The following is a 19,655-nucleotide window of genomic DNA, read 5'->3' as shown; positions in this document are numbered from 1 at the left end:
TAAGGAACGGAACTAGGATTTGATCTCATGATTTACTGCTTTACGTAGATGATCATTTATATGGTATAATTTGAAAGACATCATCAAGCTTTTCACCAAAAAATACCAGAAAATTTTTAAATCATTATTTTGTTAATCCTCACTCAAGGATATTTTTTCCATTGATTTTTTAGAGAAAGTGGAAAGTGGGGAGAAGGGAGGGAGGGAGGGAGGGAGGGAGGGAGGGAGGGAGAGGGAGAGGGAGGGAGGGGGAGAGAGAGAGAGAGAGAGAGAGAGAGAGAGAGAGAGAGAGAGAGAGAGAGAGAGGTGAAACAGACACATCGATTGTCTGCCTCCCGCATGTGCCCTAACCAGGGCGGGGATCAAACCTGCAACCCAGGTACATGCCATTGATGGAGAATCAAACCCAAGACCCTTCTTTGTGAGGGCCAATGCTCTAACCACTGAGCACACCAGAAAGGGCCAAATGCCAGAAATTTTATCCTCTGTGGTAAGAATTGTTTACTTCTTAGAGTCCTCATTTAAAGAAAAAGAAAAAAAGCACTCATGAGAAACAACATCATATCTGAAAAATTTGGTTTTTTAAAAGAAACAAGATACTGCCCTGGCCAGCATTGTTCAATGGTTAGAGCATCAGCCCCAAAACCAAAGGGTTTCAGGTTTGATTCCTACTCAAGGGCATGTCCCTCAGTTACAGGTTTGATCCTTGGCCCTGATCAGGGGGCAAGCAGCAGGAAACCAATCGATGTGTTTCTCTCACATTGATATTTCTCTCTCTCCCGCACCCCCTACCACTCTAAAAAAAATCAATGCAAAAAATATCCTTGGATGAGGATTAACAACAACAAAAAAGGGAACAAGGTAGTAATGCAGAAAAAAAAATAGTAATACAGTTTTGGTTGTCTGGAGAAAGTGGAGGAAAAAGGATCCTAAGGATAGGTAAAAGAGGGAAAAGGGGAAAATAGAAAGGAACTGAAGACAAATGTACCTATTTCATCATTTTGTTTAGAACTAACCTTGATATGGAAGAAAATAAAAAGAAATTTAAATTGGTAGAAAATCTAAAATTATTTTGCCTTTTTAAAAAATTTGAATGCTTTTCCTCTGCTTTGGAAAGCTATATGAGATTGTAGAGGTATAAGGCAGAGCCTGTGTTATCTTCATCTTTGTATCCCTTAGCACTGTGCCCACCACATACTAAATACACAAAAAAATATGGTGAATGTTAAACCTGAGCATATATTATAAAGTTCAAAGTCTAATTATTTCTAAATATAGAAAGCTTCCAACTACATTAAAATTTTGTCTAAGATAAAATTAACATCTATGTTTATACATCTATATATATAAAAGCCTAAGCAACTGTTATGATGGAACCACCGGGACTACTAGTCAACCAGTCACTATGACGCGCACTGATCAGTGTGCACCCACAGGGCTCACGGCTGAGAAGCGCACCTGCCATGGCATCGGGAGCCTCTCCTGACCACATGGCAGCGCTACTGAGCAGTGGCGGCAGGCACAGTGGGCTGGGATGAGTGCCAGTGGTGCAGTGCCTGGCCCTAGCTCGGGCTCCTCCCTGGCTGCCGCTTGGTGCACTGCTACATCACTGGGGGATGTCCGACTGCAGGTTTAGGCCCGGGGATCAGGCCTAAACCGGTAGTCAAACATCCCCCGAGGGGTCCCAAATTGCAAGAGGGGGCAGGCCAGGCTGAGAGGCCGACCCCCACCCCGTTGCACGAATCCGTGCACTGGGCCTCTAGTAAATAAATAATAACCTGGCTAAGTTTAGGAAAAAGCAAGATATGATGATAAGAGAATCATTAGTTCTTGTCCTATCTTTGCCTTTGACTTAGGATATTTAAAAGATCATTAACATCTCTAGGCTTCAAACTATGTGTGATCAGAGGGTGGAGACTGGTCCAATTCAGTGTAGTGTGTAATATGTATAAAGTTCAAATAGGCTTAGCTCTCACTTTTTGTTTTCTTGATCAAATCTTAGCTCAAAAAATATTTATTTTTTTAAATTGATTTTAAAAGAGATAGGAAAGGAGGGGGAGAGAGCGCAAGAGGAAACCACATCGATTTGTTGTTCTACTTATTTTTGCATACATTGGTTGATTCTTCTATGTGCCCTCACCGGGGATCAAATCTGCAACCTTGGCATATCAGGATGACACTCTAACCAACTGAGCTGCCCAGCCAGGATTCTTTATTTTTAAAAAGATTTCTTTATTTTATTCTTTATTTTTAACCCTTTGTGATCCAATTTTATTTTTGGAATTCAAACAGTCTGGTCCAAATTAACTGATGGGATTGAATGTTGAACCGGTTTGTGGTGTCTCAGCCTCGACGTTGGACCTGCTCCTAGCGCCTGATCTGTTGAGTCAGCCTCCACGTTGGACCAAAAAGGGTTAATACCTAAAACTAGGTAGACCTCTTCCCACCCCTAAAACTGATCCTACTTAATTTATTCTATCACTGAATCTATTTTAAAGCATCATGCTATGGGTGAGATCTATATAGTATATGGGGTAACTACACTCCTTTAAAAATTTCACATTAACACAGTACATCATGCTGGGGTTTCAATTTATACACATTTCTAGGCAGTCTCTGACTTACATCTGCAAAGTTTACATATATTGCCCATATACAAATGGCCAACTTGGAATGGTCACCATGAGCTACTGACAAAAATAAAGAAAAAGAGGGTAACCCTACAAAGCAATCCTCTTAGACAACCCTTTTGGTTCTAGTGCTATTCCTTCTTGTTTTAACTTTTTAATACAGAAAAATTTAAACAATCAAAAGAAGACAGAACAGTATCATGAATCCCCATGAACCTATTAACCAGACTAAACAATCATCAACTCGGGGTCAATTTTATTTAATATATAACTACCCCTGTCTTATTATTTTTTAATATTTTTATTTATTTCAGAGAGGAAGGGAGAAGGAGAGAGAGAGAGAAACATCAATGAGAGAGAATCATTGATCGGCTGGCTGCCTTCTGCACACCCCACACTGGGGACCAAGCCCGCAACCCAGGCATGTGCACTGATAGGGAATTGAATTGTGACCTCCTGGTTCTGAGCCATGTCAGTTGGGCACCCCTGTTTTATTTTGAAGCAACCCCAGATATCATATGTTTACCCTTAAGTATTTTGATACTAGCAGTCTTCTTAAACTTTTCTGTCTATAAATGTGGAAGACACATTTATTCATTCCACACTTATTGAGCACTTACTACACACCAGATAACTGCACATAAATTATTTGACTTAATTTTCATAATAATCCTGCTAGGTTTTATCAACCCATTTTATAGATAAGCATACTAGAACTCAGAAATGACACAGATAGTAAATGTGAAGTCAAGATTTAAACTCTCTATGTCCAGCACCCATTTTGGAATATCACTGCCTTTCTGAGGGAAACATATTAATCTGTTTTTTCCTTTGTGGTTAAGAGTATAAACCCTTGTTCAACCTGAAAATCAGAGGGATAAGGAAGAACAATCGGACTCTGTTCAATTTTGCTGTAGGACAAGGAAGGAGGAAAAGCCTGGTTGATAACAGTTAATAGGAAAGGGGAAAGGAAGGCAGATAGATAGGCTAATTCTTAGGACCTTAAAAAATCCACTGGGTTAACAGGGTACACGGAAAAAAATGTCCTAAGGTGCATTTCCTTGAGTATGTTCAGTATCTGTCTAATAATAGAGGAATATGCAAATTGCCCAGGATGCCATCACAGTAACAGTAATGACCAACAGGCTGCCTGGGGTGACCAGACCAGCAGGGGGGCGTTAGTGAGGGACAACCAAACGACTGAACAGCAGGCTGAGTGGGGCAACCAGGCTGGCAGAGGGGGGCAGTTGGGGGCGACCAGGCCGATGGGGGGGCAGTAAGGGGCAACCAGGCCAGGGGGGGCAGTTAGGGGTGACCAGGCCGACAGGCAGAGGCATTAGGTGTCATCAGGATAGCGGGGGGGGGGGGGGCAGTCAGGGGTGATCAGGCAGGCAGGCAGGTGAGCAGTTAGGAGCCAGCGGTCCCGGATTGTGAGAGGGATCCTGGATTGGAGAGGGTGCAGGCTGGGCTGAGGGTATCCTCCCCCCTCCCCCCGCCCGTGTGCAAATTTCATGCACCGGGCCTCTAGTAACTATACAAAGGACTGAGGGGGAGTCTAGTGGTGTTCTATGACTAAAAAACTTGGGGATAATTTGGATAAAACTGAATTCAACAGTGTTCTTTATTATAGTGTTTCTCAGAGCTTTTGAGTGCTAGTATGCATCATTGGTCTCTAAGAGGAGCTATGCTGTGCAGCAATTCTCAAACTTAGTTGATGATACATGTTGGTAGGTAGAACATGAGGGAGCTGGTATTCTGTAGAACACACTTTTGGAAATAATCCTAGGAAGTTTACTGGCAAAAAACTCAGTGTCCCAGTTTTTTACAGAATACATTTGGAACTTGACCTCTGCCTCAAGCCAGGAGAGCTCTCAGTTGTGGCTTAGAGTTGTATTAAGTTCTTATCTACTGGCTGATGAGGAAGAAAAGACTCCCTATCCCACTCTGCAAAGGCAGTATGCTCTTTGCATTCAAAACTAGAAATCTCAATGTATGTCTCCCTGTCACTGTAATGCCCAATACTAGGTTAGTATAATTTCATACTTCAAATATATTATTGAGTAACCATGTTTAAGTTAGCTAGCTTGGACCTCTAACCATTGCTAATACTAGTAACATTTTTGGAGAAGAAAAAAAGTATTTCATGTTATAATGAATACACAAAGTAATTTATGTGTGTGGTAAAAAATAAGCAACATAAAATTTACTATCTTAACCATTTTTAAGTAGGCAATACAATCATGTTAACTATATGCTCCTTGTTGTGCAAAAGATCCATAGAAGTTTTTCATCTTACAAAACTAAAACTCTATGTCCTCCCAGGCCCTAATAACCACCATTCTACTTCCTGTTTCTAAGATTTTGACTACTTTAGATACCTCATATAAGTATACTAAGTAATTTTTAGAGTATACTAAGTAACTTTTTGGTACTAACTGCCTTTTTCACACCACATATTTATTACATGAATTAAAATCTTAGTATAGAAAAAACTGGGACAACCAAAATTTCCTTTTGTAAGAAATAGGTTAATTAGAAGAACAGACATGAATTAGGTCTAGAATTCTAGACAATTTCTGATCTACTGGAATAGCTCCAAAAGGTTTTAGCTGCCAAAAGGTTTTCAAGGAAATAAAAAAGGTAGACAATATTACACTTTCTATGCCAGCTGGATATAAAAATTCACATCATTAAAAAATGTATGAAATGTTCACTTGATTAAAAAAAGACCCAAAATTATTTCCATTAAGGAACAGCTTTAATTAAAGAATATATTTTTAAAAATTTTGAAATAAAATAATAAAATTTAAATTATTGGGTATCTTTTCTCATTCGGACCTATAAAATTTTTAAAGTTTACCTGAGAGCTACTGAAAATAGGCTTTTTACCAAGTCTTCGATCATCACCTTTGTCAAATGCAGCTGTAAAAAGAAACATCAATTTATTTTTATAGTAGGCACTGTTATTAACATAAAATCAGAGGGAAAATAGTATACTAGCAGAAAAAGGGTTTGTCTTGATAGAAAATAATTTTAAAATAGCTGAAACCAACCTAGTACACACAGACAATTCCTTATTATACTAAATTTTTAAAATCACAATTTGAATCTGGTTTTTTGTTCCCTATGAATTTTGTTATTAAAATTAATAAATAATACAAAATCTCACAGAGAAGATTCATACATTTTATAAAAACCAAAATTATTTTGAAAAAATATATTTTATTGGTTTTTTACAGAGAGGAAGGGAAAGGGATAGAGAGTTAGAAACATTGATGAGAGAGAAACATAGATTAGCTGCCTCCTGCACACCCCCTACTGGGGATGTGCCCACAACCAAAGTACATGCCCTTGACCGGAATCGAACCTGGGACTTTCCAGTCCGCAGACTGATGCTCTATCCCCTGAGCCAAACTGGTTAGGGCAACCAAAATAATTTTAAGCTGTAAAATTTTTAAGATAACTGGCTTCATTTAGTATTCCAAATTTCAAAAAATTACAGATTGTGGCAAATGTGGTATTTTATGAACTATTAAATATGAGAAATGTTTATCCTAAAAATTACAAAAATACTATTGAAATTAACTACATATATTTTCTTGTTTTGCCCGTATATCATGAGGAAAGAGGAAAGAGAAAAAGATAAGGTTCTATTGCAATGAAACAAGAAAAAATCCTCAAACTCATGTTCTTTTTAGAATCACAAAAATAATCATTTTATTGATTAGGTTTATATGGGGATACTGGAGAAGTCATGTTTATGTTCTTCAAATAAGAATTTGAATGACATCAGGAAAGTATTTAGGAATTAATGGTACAAGAGCTACACATACAGTTTACCTAATGCATTTTTGCCTTTTGAAGCTTATGGGGCTCTAAAATATATTTTGAAGAAATACATATACTTTCCAAAATTTATTTTCTTTTTGTTAAAACAACTGATGAAAATTCATCAAATTATCTGTAACTCTATCATGCATCTTCTACTATCTCTATTCTATAGGATCTGTGCTACAAGACAAAGCAGGGTCATAGAAATGGCATTATCAGAGCTGATTTATAGTTAGCAAATGACTTAGCACAATAATACACAGGAAGAAATTTCTATATAATTTCTTCCAAAGGTCAGTAACTCAAACTAGAATGAAGAAATGTTATAAGAAAGACAACTGAGAATCACCCCTTTCTCTGGAGTTTCACAATACAATAATTATCCACAAGTCAGGAATAATTATAATTCAGCACATTTAAGATTTTAAAAAACATCATTTTTACACTGTAATGCAATCGATTGAAAAGTTTTTTTGACAATTAGTTGGATTACCAATAATATTTTCTTTTAGATATGTGTGTATGTATGTATATACATATATATGTATTTACATGTAATTTTAATTAACATTTTAAAGAATTATGATAAAGAACATTGAGGCTCAACTTAAGTATGAAATCCTCTAAATTGGAGAACAATAAAGTTAACTGCCAATCAGAAGAGAGTTGAATGACACCTACTCTGGGAATGCTGATCTTATTTCTTCACATTATACAGATTTTATAGTAAAGATTAAACTGTCATTTAAAAATCAGTATAGAAAGAGTAACAAGGAATAAATTTCTAATTTCTGAAGACCTCGTGATTTTTGTTCCATGATTTTGCTTGTTTTTGTTGTTGAATTTCTTTGAAAACTGTTCCTGAGATCACATCTAGCTACACTATTATATTATGCTCAAAACACAAGACAGAGCAAATCACATTCTGATTAAACCATTAAAGAATTTAACATATCTAGGTACTATCAAGAATATATTATATCACATATGGCTTCCATGTTTTATAATAAAAAATGTTTTCCTCATAAAATACAGTATTTAGTCTTTCTTACCTTAAAATGTTTCAAAGTACACTTGCTGAATCTGCCAATATATTTTCTAAGGCACCTGCTTTAACCCAAAAATAGTCATGAAGCCATTTTTAGTTCCATACCCTCAAAATTTTATTTTAATATTTTTGAAACACACATTCTGAGCTATATACATCTTTTGTTTAATACTAATGTTCCAAATGTTATCTATTAAACGTCAGAGACCACTGTGTGGCTCCTGAGGGACACTCCGCAATAGCACACACCATATCACTGAACCAATCAATTGTGAAATTAACCCATCTAATCTAGGCAAAAACGACAGGAAAGGGTATCTTATGCAAAAGATGGAAAAGCTTATGAAAAATATATTTAAAAAGGAAGAGAAAGTGTGATGTTTGATAATCTGTTCTATATGGATTACATTTTCCTACACTTCTAATCAGTCTCTTTAAGTAAAACAAGAATGCTTTTAAGCAAATTTGGCTGGAACATTGTTGTTAATATAAAGTAAGATAAAAAATTTATATATTCACATACACATAAAACATACACACATATATGTATGAAATGAGTTTCATTTTCTAAGAATAGCATGAGAGTATGATTTATTAAAACTGCCTAAACATACTATCACTAGTTTTAATCAGAAAGCTATTATTGAACAGAAACAAACAAACATTAATTCTATCACTTATCAGAATCCCTTCAAAATATCCTTTGTCACAAAGATTATAAGAATAAAAAATCTCAGGGTTAATATACCTGCTTGGATTTTCTGTTGATCATCTGTGCTCATCAGCTTCCAGCTTTCTGTGTGACGAACAGCATAGAAAGACTGAACCAGGAAGATCCACAGCTTATCACGCACAGCCTGGATCTTGCACGTAAAACCCTGCGTTCAAGCAACAAATCAGCAGCTGGTGAGAGCCACATTGTCATAGCAACCAGTCATTATTCCTTTCCGAATCTACTTATTCCTAAGCTAGATCAATGATGTCATCACTTAGATTTTCAAGATTGTCGGGTACATGTTCTTTATGAAGGCTTACTCTTCACAACAGAATTTTACAGTGAACATGAAGCTAAATCTTATCCTTTCAACTAAACATTATTTTAAACCACCAATGGCTTTTACATGAATACCTTCCTCAGCCTTTTCAAATCCACTATGACATTACAAGGTCAAATACTCTATGCAGTAGTAAAAATCTGATGAAAATTTTTTTATCACTCTTGTTAAATAAATATAAAATGTCAATAATTAGCAATTAGCTTAGTAATTAATTATCAACTGCATTTAAAAATAAGTAATATTTTAATTTTGCTTTTTCCCAGTCAATACTATTTTAATATGATTGTTTTAAGACAAAAATGCATTATAAATATACTATAAAAATAAAAGATACTTGATTAAAATTTCTAAAAAATTATTTTAAATTCTGTTTTATATTTAGAAATTTTAAAGTAGTGACCAGAGAGAAATACTAAAGTTATGCTATATCAATTAATATTGTTAAATACCACACTATGTCTAGAACTAGCCAGTAAAATTGCCAAATTCCAAATTTTTATAATATGTCCATTTGGATGAAAATATTTTTGTACTGTAAGATAATACCAAATATACACCAAAGTAGACTATAACCAATCCCCAGGTATCCATTACTTAGTTCCAAACAAGCAATATTTAAAATGGGAATATTTTTTTTAAATCTTAAAACAGTTTAAATGTTAAACCATGTTAATGAACGTTATTATTACATTCAATACCATTTCTTTTATACTGTCCGAGTTCAGTAACTTGTCCAGAGCCATAAGAAGAGAGCAACTATTCTCAGTGGTAATGTTTTCTTCGACTGCTTTTAAAATTTTGTCCAACAAATCAGCTGTGCTGCTCATTGCTTGTGACTATGAGACACAGAAATTGATATTTAATAGGAATACATGTAAAATGTGTAAGAAATGTGAGAGTCTGGCATTACAACATGCCATTAATCAAAACTGGCTGTTTGAAATCAATCAGAAATCTTACTTCCTCTGTTAAAATAATATAACTATTATTATAATAACAACTATTATTATAATAATCCCTTTCCGTTGTTAAAAATACCTTCACGCATACACACACTTATCTTAAAAGCCAAAATCATCCTAAAAATAGAGTTTAGAAAAAAGTAAAAGAAGTTCTTTATTCAATGACTACATTTAGAGAAAGTGGGTCCCCAAGAAAACAAAGAATTTTGCATGGACCATAATTGTATTAGTGACCAAAACAATATCATGTGACTTTAGTTTCTAAAACATGGCTTATGCTGATAGAGGGTTAGAGTTGGCTAGCGTTACACTGGGCTTTGCCAGGGTACACAAACCTGTCCTTCCTGCCTTCATTATCTTGTGAGCCAAAAATCCTGTCCATCACTGCTCCAAATCCTACGCAAACCTGCCATCTGCCATGGAATTTATTTAAGCCATCCTAATTTAATCAATGACAACCTGCATTTAAAAACTGTTGCGTAATTATAATCTGAACACAAAGATGGAACTAAATATAGGATATAATTTTAGACAGAGTACCTGTAAGAGAAGAGCAAAATTTTCACTCTGAATGATCTTGGAGAAGTTTCCTACAATAAATGCAATGCATTCTTCCTGTAGCCGAGATGCCATAGTCAGTGCTGCTTCTGTCCACTTCACTCTGGGCAAACTGATGATTAGCCTGTCACTTTCCATCAGAAGAAAAGCAGCATTCTTATCATTCTTATAATTTGAAAAATATTGGAAAAAAAGTTAGATTACTGCTCATAAAATCATTTTCTAAGCAAATAAAATACTTTTGTTTTCTTGTAATGCTTCTGGCAAAAAACCACAAAATTTCAGGTAGCTAATACCTTCATCATTCGTTTTACATGTAATATTTATTCATTCATTCATCCAAAATTACCCCAAAGGGCAAACTGAGCTTGGAAGAAATCACCTTTTAAAGAAGCTAAAACAAACCTGAAAACAAGTTATAACTACAAAGAAAAACTTACCTTTCCTGAGATTTTCACTACCGAATTAATTTTTTGTCTTTATAGGTATCATTCATAATTGCATAGCTACACTAGCATAGCCTTAATTCTTTTATTACTATAAAATACATGTTCTTTATTACAAATTTAGAATGACTAAAAATTGCTTATAATCCCCAGTGATTTTTTTCCTCTTCTCTAATGAGGTAAGACCCCTCTTTTTATGTTTTATTCATTTACTGATGATTCATTTTTTTATACCATAGGAAAAATGTTCACAAAAACTAATCTCAATGGAAAGTGGAATGACAATATACAAATACCATGGGCTCCACGAAAAAGAAAGAAGAACTTATAAATTACATCTTATTTATGTTTGATTTCTAGTTCTTTAAAAAATGTTTTTTATTTTATTTTTATTTTTAGAGAGAGGGGAAGAGAGAGGGATAGATAGCAACATCAATGAGAATGAAACATCATTGATCAGCTGCCTCCTGCATGCCCCATACTTGGGATTGAGTCCCAAACCCGGGCATGTGCCCTGACTGGAAATTGAACTGGTGACCTCTTGGTTAATGGGTCGACACTCAACCACTGAGCCACACTGTCCAGGCTGATTTCGAGTTCTTAAAACAATGCTTGGTAATAACTATTATTGAAATATCTGATAGACTGTAGTAGATTGAAAAACATAGCCATAATTTTTTTATAGCTCCATCCATCAAGAGGTAAAATCTATTTCCTCATCCCTTGTATCGAGACTGGCCTTTTCACTTGCTTACACAAATAGTGGTGTTGTGCAAGTTCCAGAGCCTAGGCCTCAAGACGCCTTGCAGTTGTCTTTACCATCTTGGAATTCTGGGACCATAAGACCATATATAGAAGCCTGGTAAGAAAGACCACATGGAACAGGAGGCCCAGCCTCCAACTTAGCTATCAGCTGAAAGCAGTGCAGGATGGAGCTCAGGCAAGATCAACTAAAGAACCACCCAGTCAACCCACAGAATTGTAAGAAATAATGAACTGTAGTTTTAAGCCACTTAGTTTTGTGGTGGTTTGTTACACAGCAATAGATAACTAATAAACCTAGAAATGACAGCATGAAATCCTTAACGTAGGCTGCATGAGATAAACTTTGCATACCTGCTGTAGCTTTCAGACCTGAACTCAAGCACTATTTCTTCCCTGATGTAGGTTCCTGACTTACATCAGATTCCCTTTATACCTGCCATCAAAGAATCTGTCCCTTTTCTTTAAATCACCTCATTCATTTGCAATCCTATCCTATATAATAAAAGGCTAATATGCAAAATGACTGAATGGCAGAACGACCAGTCACTATGATGCACACTGACCATCAGGGGCACATGCTCAACGCAGGATCTGCCCCCTGCTGGTCAGTGCACTCCCACAGGGAAAGCACCGCTCAGCCAGAAGCCCTGAGCTGGGCTCATAGCTGGCGAGTGCAGCAGTGGTGGCAGGAGCCTCTCCCACCTCCACAGCAGTGCTAAGGATGTCCGACAGACAGCTTAGGCCCACTCCCCATGGAGCGGGACTAAGCGATCAGTCATACATCCCCTGAGGGCTCCCAGACTGTGAGAGGGCACAGACCGGGCTAAGAGATCACCCCCCCTCCACCCCCCACGAGTGCATGAATTTTGTGCACAGGGCCTCTAGTATTCAATAATTAACATAACTATTTGATTAATATCCGTCTCCATTAGGCTGTATGTTTATTAGGTGTAAAACCATATCTGTTTTTGGCTCACCATTATATCCCCAAAGCCTAGTATAGAAATGGATCATAAAAAAAAAACAAAAACAGCCCTAACCGGTTTGGCTCAGTGGGTAGAGCGTCAGCCTGCGGACTGAGGGGTCCCAGGTTCGATTCCGGTCAGGGGCATGTACCTTGGTTGCGGGCACATCCCTGGTAGGGAGTGTGCAGGAGGCAGCTGATCGACGTTTCTCTCTCATCGATGTTTCTAACTCTCTATCTCTCTCCCTTCCTCTCTGTAAAAAATCAATAAAATATATTTTTAAAAAAACAACACAACAAGAAAACAAAGAAATGGATCATAGTAGACACTCAAATTTTTGTTGATCTCTTAGCATTATCAGACTTAGAATCTATAAGTGAATTCCTAAGCTGAATTAAGTTTAATTACTGAACATCAAGATTTAAAATGTTCACCCATTTATCAAGAATTTTTTTTTTTTGCCCTGGCCGGTTTGGCTCAGTGGATGGAGCGTCGGCCTGCGGACTGAGGGGTCCCGGGTTCGATTCTGGTCAAGGGCATGTGCCTTGGTTGTGGGCACATCCCCAGTGGGGGGTGTGCAGAAGGCGGCTGATCGATGTTTCTCTCTCATCGATGTTCCTGGCTCTCTATCCTTCTCCCTTCCTCTCTGTAAAAAATCAATGAAGTATATTTAAAAAAAAAAAAAAGGATTTTTTTTTAGGTGTATAGCATCATGGTGGGGGCCATTTAATTTTTTTGTTTTGTTTTGTTAATCCTCACCCGAGGATATCTTTCCATTGATTTTTTTTTTAGGGAGTGGAAAAGAGGGGGAAAGACAGAAACATCGATGTGAGAGAAACACATCGATTGGTTGCCTCCTGCATGAGCTCTGACCAGGGCCTGGGCTGGGGAGGAGCCTGCAACCAAAGTATGTGCCCTTGGCCAGAATTGAACCTGGGACCCTTTGGTCTGCAGGCCGACACTCTATCCACTGAGTCAAACTGGCTAGGGCTCAAGAATTATTTTGAAACATTACATACTTCCCTTGCTTTATTAGAGTAAAAAGAAACCATACTTTGCTGTAATTCAAGTCTTTTAAAATTATTTTAGCACCATCATCCTTTTCTCATCTGGTGACTCCCTAAGTAACTGCAATTACTAAGAGTTTTAGGCAATAAGCCCAATTTGCTGTATTTTGGGATTTTTTTCTGGTAGTAGTGCCAAGTGTAGGGTATTCAAATAAACTTGGCAGGTATCTACAAAATGTTTACTACATACATATGTTATCTGCTCTGACAGCAATATCTTTTTCAAAATACAGATATAGAGATTAGTTATCACGATTTAACTTGCAATCTACTTAAAAACTAAAATAAGTGTTATGTGGTTTTATTCCACATTGATCTGAATCCACGATAACATTAAATGTCAGAATAGCCTGAGGCTCAAAAAGGAAATGTAATACACTTCTAGACCAAACACATACAATTTTAATTCAATAGTTAACAGAACACATGATTCAAACCTCAAAAAAATATAAAGGGTATTACCAAGAAAAGTGACCCTCTTGTTCCTGCCCCAAGCCACCCATTTTCCCTTGTCCCAATCATTTATTTTCTGTATCTTTCCAGAGTTATATACTAGTACATATAAACACAAATATATGTAATTTTCCCCTTATTTTCCTCAAATGGAGGCATTAATATGCACAGTACGCTGTACCTTCCCTTTTACACTTAGCATACATCTGGAATATTTCTGTTATCAGAATGTAAAGAACCTTGTTATTGTTTTAACAACTATGTAACAATCCATAATATGGATATATTGTAAGTCATTCAACCAGTCCTCTTATGGACATTTACATTAACAATTTTTTTGCTATTGTTGTAATAATGTTGTAGATAACATTATTTCACACATCCGGTCTAATAAAGAGGGAATATACTAATTGACCCTCACGCCATCACAAAGATGGTGGTGCCCACAGCCAAAAAGGAGGGAATATACTGATTGACTGCCCCACCCTCAAAGATGGCAGTGCACACAGCCAATAAGGAGGAAATATGCTGATTGACTGCCCTGCCCTCAAAGATGGCGGCGCCCACAGCCAATAAGGAGGGAATATGCTAATTGGCTGCCCCATCCTCAAAGATGGTGGCACCCCCACCGCTCCCTTGAGCCCTCCAGCTGCCCAGGGCCACCTGAGGCTCAGGTAACCAGGGCTGGCTGAGGCTTGTGCTGTGGCAGTGGCAGCAGCAGAGGTGTGAGGGGGCATCGCCTTCCCCTGATTGCCAGGTCGCCTCCCGACCCTGGGGGCTCCCAGACTGTGAGAGGGGGCAGGCCGGGCTGAGGGACCCCCCCCCCCCAGTGCGTGAATTTCCATGCACCGGGCCTCTAGTATGTAAATAAATCTATAGGATAAATTCCTAGGAATAGAATTGTTGGGCCAATACTGCTAGTCTTAGACTGGGTCTAAGACATAGTTTACTTTGAAAAGTGATTCCAAGAGGATCTGAGGCACTGGGAGAGAGAAACAGGGAAGGAGGGAAAGCCAATGGAAGGGTATGTTTTCTAGCTGATAGAGTAAAGTGATGCCATGGTACATGTGGTGGAACTGAATTAGAACAAAAGGAGACTTAAGAAGGCTGTTTGCTTTCTTTAATATTTTTGGGTAACATACTTTAAATTTTAATTGGAAAATAATACAAAATATCCTATTTTTATCAAAAGCTAAATATATATTTTACTTGGTGGTGAGTTATATAAGTTCTTTATAAATTTTGGATATTAACCCCTTATTAGCTGTATCATTGGCAAATATATTCTCCCATTCAGTGGATTGTCTTTTCATTTTGCCAATAGTTTCCTCTGCCATGCAAAAACCTTCTAGTTTGATGCAGTCCCATTGGTTTATTTTTTTCTTTTGTTTCCCTTGCTCTAGGAGATCTATCAGAAAAAATATGCCATATTTTTTCATGTATAAGATGCTATTTTTTTCAATCGTTAGACTGAAAATTGAGGGCATCTGATACACGGAAGTCAGCAGAGGAGGGGGCCGTGCGGGTGCGTAGCTGCCCAGACCTTGTCAAACAGGCTTCCTCCAATCACGAGCCTTATTGCTACTGGAAGTGGAGGTGTAGAGTGCGCAGATGCAACAGGGACTGGAGCATTCTGGGCCCATTAAGATGTCAAAAATTAAAAAGATAAATACCGGTAAGAGATTGTCTTACTCTGTAAAATTCAAAGTGAATGCAATCAGCTATGCAAAAGAGCATGAAAAAAGAGCTGCAGAGAGACAATTTGAACCACTTCCCTCTGAGTGTCTGATCAGACAGTGGAGAAAACAGAAAGAACAACTCCTTAAGATGCCAAAAATAGGAGGTCTTAATAGGAAAACCAGCAAAATGTTTAAAATGTTGATTTCTTAATTTTGGGTTGGAAAAGTGAGGGGTGTCTTATACATGAGGGTGTCTTATACACGGAAAAATACAGTAGCTTGAGACATGTCCAAGATTTTACTGCCTATGTTTTCTTCTAGGATTTTTATGATTTCGAGTCTTGCATTTAAGTCTTTATTCCATTTGAATTTAGTCTTGTGTATGGTGTAAGAAGGTGGTCTAGTTTCATTTTTTCTTGGTACATATCTGCCCAATTTTCCCAACACTATTTATTGAAGGACTATCTTTACCCAATTGTTTTTGCTTCCCTTGTCAAATATTAATTGACCATAAAGGCATGGCTTTATTTCTAGACTCTTTATTCTGTTCCATTGATCTACTTGAAGGCCCATACTTTTCTAAAAATAAAGTCTTTGCCCACAATGAGAGAATGGCAGCAATTGGTTTTAAAACCTGGCTTTGTAATTTACTGGCACTATGAACTTGAATAAAAGCACTTACCTCTCTGATTCTCCTTTCTCGTATGTGAAATGGAGATAATAGTACCTGTTTTATACAAAATTTCAATAAAATAAAAAGTATTTTTTGAACTGTAAAGGTCTAAAAAACCTACCAAATACTACTACTGTTACTACTACCACTTCTCCTTCTCTGCCTCCTGTTCCTCCTTCTCTTCGTAGTAATAGTAGTGGTACTGGTAGTGGTAACGGTGGTGGTGGCATTTATAGACATGAAGGAATTTGTTATAAGGTCTGAACCTATACAACTGCGGGAGATGGTTAGACAATCTTTGTAGATGATGTGGCTGTTTGAAGTCCACAGGGAAGGCAGTCAAGAAGGGAAGATGGACATAACGTGAAGATCAAGGACAAGCTGATATGCAAGAGCACAAGTTGTAATCCACAAGGATGAACTCATTTCAGCTCTCACTGACTCCAACCTGGATGAAATGGGTGTCCTTCAGGAGATGTTGGTACCCTTCATCAAGGAGGTAAACAAATCCATGGCTCAGGAGAAGAGAACCCAAAAGAGGATACAGGGCAAGGTGAAGCAGTTGCAGGCCTGGCTGCTGTTCCTCGCCAACAAGGTAAGCCAGCAAACAACCAAAATGTACAAGCTAAAAGTGCCTGTTCCAATCTTCCTGGTGTAAAAAAAAGGCTACTGCTGCTTCACATCTACCTTATAAATCTCATGCCAAATTCTCTTGTGGCCACTCTAGAAATATACAAAGAAGGAAATTCTGGGAAGCATGGTTCATTCATGCTTCCCGGACAAGGTACCTTGTCAACCTGGCACCCATACACGTCTCTTTAAATCATATTTAATTCCCAAACAGGGATAACAAAGTTATGCTTCTGCCTAACATAACTGTCTCCCATACAACAAATAGGCTAACCCTTTCCTTAAAAGAGGATAAAAATTCTCTTGTATTGTCTTTGGATAATGTTCACTGTTCTTCAAACTGACTCACACTCCCCTTTGAGTCAGTAACTCAAATACAGAGATATAAAGTTAACTAATATTAACATTGTCTTATATTAGATTGTAGGGTAATAAGACCGTAAAAAAATACTTGGTTTAATATACATATATATATATCTCCCATGTTCAAAGGCTGTTAAATCACGTTGTTTATCCATATCTTCAGAAAAAAAATCACTTCTACTGTCGTGGTAAACAACCTGCTTCCCTATTTATAATGGTCTGGCCCTCTAGCAACTTCAGCGCAAAATTATAGCTAATTTGCCTACAAACGTCAGGTGGTCATAATAATCTGGCCACTCAGTGTATATAAACATTCATATAAAAAGGGAAACGAATCATGTTTATATCATAACTATTATAGTGCTCATTTCTATAACTGTTCATTTGCTCATAGCTGGCATTTATATCTACCTGTTCCCACTACACTGCATATTCCCTTTTGTTCTCAGCAAGTACCTCTGCTATCTGTAGTTCTTTATCCAGGGGGGTGGCCCAAACTTTAATTCCTGAAGAATCTGGGCCATTATCAGTGCTGCCTAAATTTGATTGTTAGTTTTCCATTGATTTTAATCATAGGACATGGGAGCACAGTATTCCAAGTGTACTCCTCATTACCCACGTTGTTACCAACTCAATCTCCCCGATAGTCAGATTCAATCTACCAATAATTCCCCTTCTTTGCCTGTTGGTTTACAGAGTAACCAGAAGGAGGCAGTCTCAACTTTTTGTTTAGTACCGTGGTCGGCAAACAGCGGCTCGTGAGGCACGTGCGGCTCTTTGGCCCCTTGAGTGTGACTCTTCCTAAGCTTTAGGAGTATCCTAATTAATAACAATGTACCTACCTATATAGTTTAAGTTTAAAAAATTTGGCTCTCAAAAGAAATTTCAATCATTGTACTGTTGATATTTGGCTCTGTTGACTAATGAATTTGCCGACCACTGGTTTAGTAGAATCATTGTGGTGTTTCCAGATGGAAGCATTTTTCTCTTTGGAACTAACCTCTAGGATCAGCAGAAACTAAAGTTATAGAGGTAGGAAGCACTAGTTCTGCTTGGATCACTAGGAATAATTGTATGTGGAGCCATTCTCCCTTCCTAGTTTCTGGATCCATGAATCCTAGTTATAAGAGAAATAGCACCATAAATAAAAAATTAATTTAGAGCATATAACAGTGATGGCGAACCTATGACACGCATGTCAGAGGTGACATGCGAACTCATTTTTTTGGTTGATTTTTCTTTGTTAAATGGCATTTAAATATGTAAAATAAATATCAAAAATATAAGTCTTTGTTTTACTATGGTTGCAAATATCAAAAAATTTCTATATGCGACACGGCACCAGAGTTAAGTTAGGGTTTTTCAAAATGCTGACACGCCGAGCTGAAAAGGTTAGCCATCACTGGCATATACAGTCTCCAGAAGGGCACTGTCCCAACCCCAGAAGGCATTGCTACCTTGCTGGCGCTGCAAGTGAGTCTTCAAGAGGCCATTCCAGCCCTAGCCGGTTTGGCGCAGTGGATAGAGCGTGGGCCTGCAGACCAAAGGGTCCCAGGTTTGATTCCAGTCCAGGGCACATACCTTGGTTGCAGGCTCCTCCCCAGCCTAGGCCCTCGTTGGGGCTCAAGCCCTGGTCGGGGCTCGTGCAGTAGGCAACCAATCGATGTGTTTCTCTCACATCGATTTTCTCTCTGTCTTTCCCAATCTCTCTAAAAATCAATGGAAAAATATCCTTGGTGAGGATTTTAAAAAGAAAAAGGCCATTTGCCCATTTTATTGAGCCAGCTGCTTCAGGATGATAGGAAACAGGATAGGAAATATGATAAAAGTGAAATTGTGAGCATGGGCCCATTGCTACACATCATTTGCTGTGGAATTCCTTAGTAAGAAGTGATTCTGTGTGAAATACCATGATAGTGGAAAAGGCATTCTGTAAGTCCATGGATAGTGGCTTTGTCAGAAACACGAGGAGCAATGAAGGCAAATTCATATCCAGAGAAAATGTCTATTCCACTGAGAACACATGCCTTTTCCATGAAGTAATCCAATGTAATTAACCTGCCACCAGGTAGATAGCTGGTCCTCTTGGGGAATGTTGCCATAGAGAAATTTCAGTGTTATATTCAAATCCACCTTAGTGAGTGAAAGTCCATGCTGTTGAGCCAATGATGACTTCCATCCCTGGTACCAAGTACCTTTTGTTCATAAACCAATACATACCTTCCTGCTTCTTTGACTGAACCTTGCCTAATGAATTTGGCACATAGGAAGAGACTCTTAAGGATAGATTTTCAGAACTGGTTCTGGGTTATCTGGAATACAGCTTTACCTTTATAATTGAAATATTGAAATTATCTATAAACAACTGAATAAACCTCTTGAAGTGAAATACAAACAAGAGTATTCAGGTTATACTTACTAAGGACTGAATCAACATGTTAAGACAACGTTTCTGAATCTCAGGAGGTACATTTGCAAAGTTTCTCTCAGACCAAAACCTTGCAAAATGCTTTACAATCCACCTGTT

The 19,655-nt window shown here is 37.6% G+C and overlaps 1 protein-coding gene across 2 annotated transcripts in view; it reads right to left on the bottom strand.

Annotated features, from left to right (window-relative positions):
- Nucleotides 1–19,655, bottom strand: part of BTBD8 (BTB domain containing 8) — a 98,901-nt gene that overhangs the window by 8,612 nt on the left and 70,634 nt on the right. The window contains exons 9-14 of one of the 2 annotated variants that reach the window (XM_036351673.1): nucleotides 19,548–19,650; nucleotides 16,145–16,189; nucleotides 10,070–10,252; nucleotides 9,266–9,403; nucleotides 8,258–8,387; nucleotides 5,491–5,552 (exon numbers count right to left, since the gene is read on the bottom strand). In XM_036351673.1, coding sequence (XP_036207566.1) covers nucleotides 5,491–5,552; nucleotides 8,258–8,387; nucleotides 9,266–9,403; nucleotides 10,070–10,252; nucleotides 16,145–16,189; nucleotides 19,548–19,650 — 661 coding nt within the window. The remainder of the gene's footprint in view (nucleotides 1–5,490; nucleotides 5,553–8,257; nucleotides 8,388–9,265; nucleotides 9,404–10,069; nucleotides 10,253–16,144; nucleotides 16,190–19,547; nucleotides 19,651–19,655) is intronic. The other variant, XM_036351674.1, reaches the window with a different exon arrangement.

The sequence above is a fragment of the Myotis myotis genome, unplaced genomic scaffold (assembly GCF_014108235.1).
Source record: "Myotis myotis isolate mMyoMyo1 unplaced genomic scaffold, mMyoMyo1.p scaffold_m19_p_2, whole genome shotgun sequence".
Taxonomy (NCBI): Eukaryota; Metazoa; Chordata; class Mammalia; order Chiroptera; family Vespertilionidae; genus Myotis; species Myotis myotis.
Note: the sequence above shows the minus strand (reverse complement) of the source record. Positions and strands in the feature narration are given on the sequence as shown.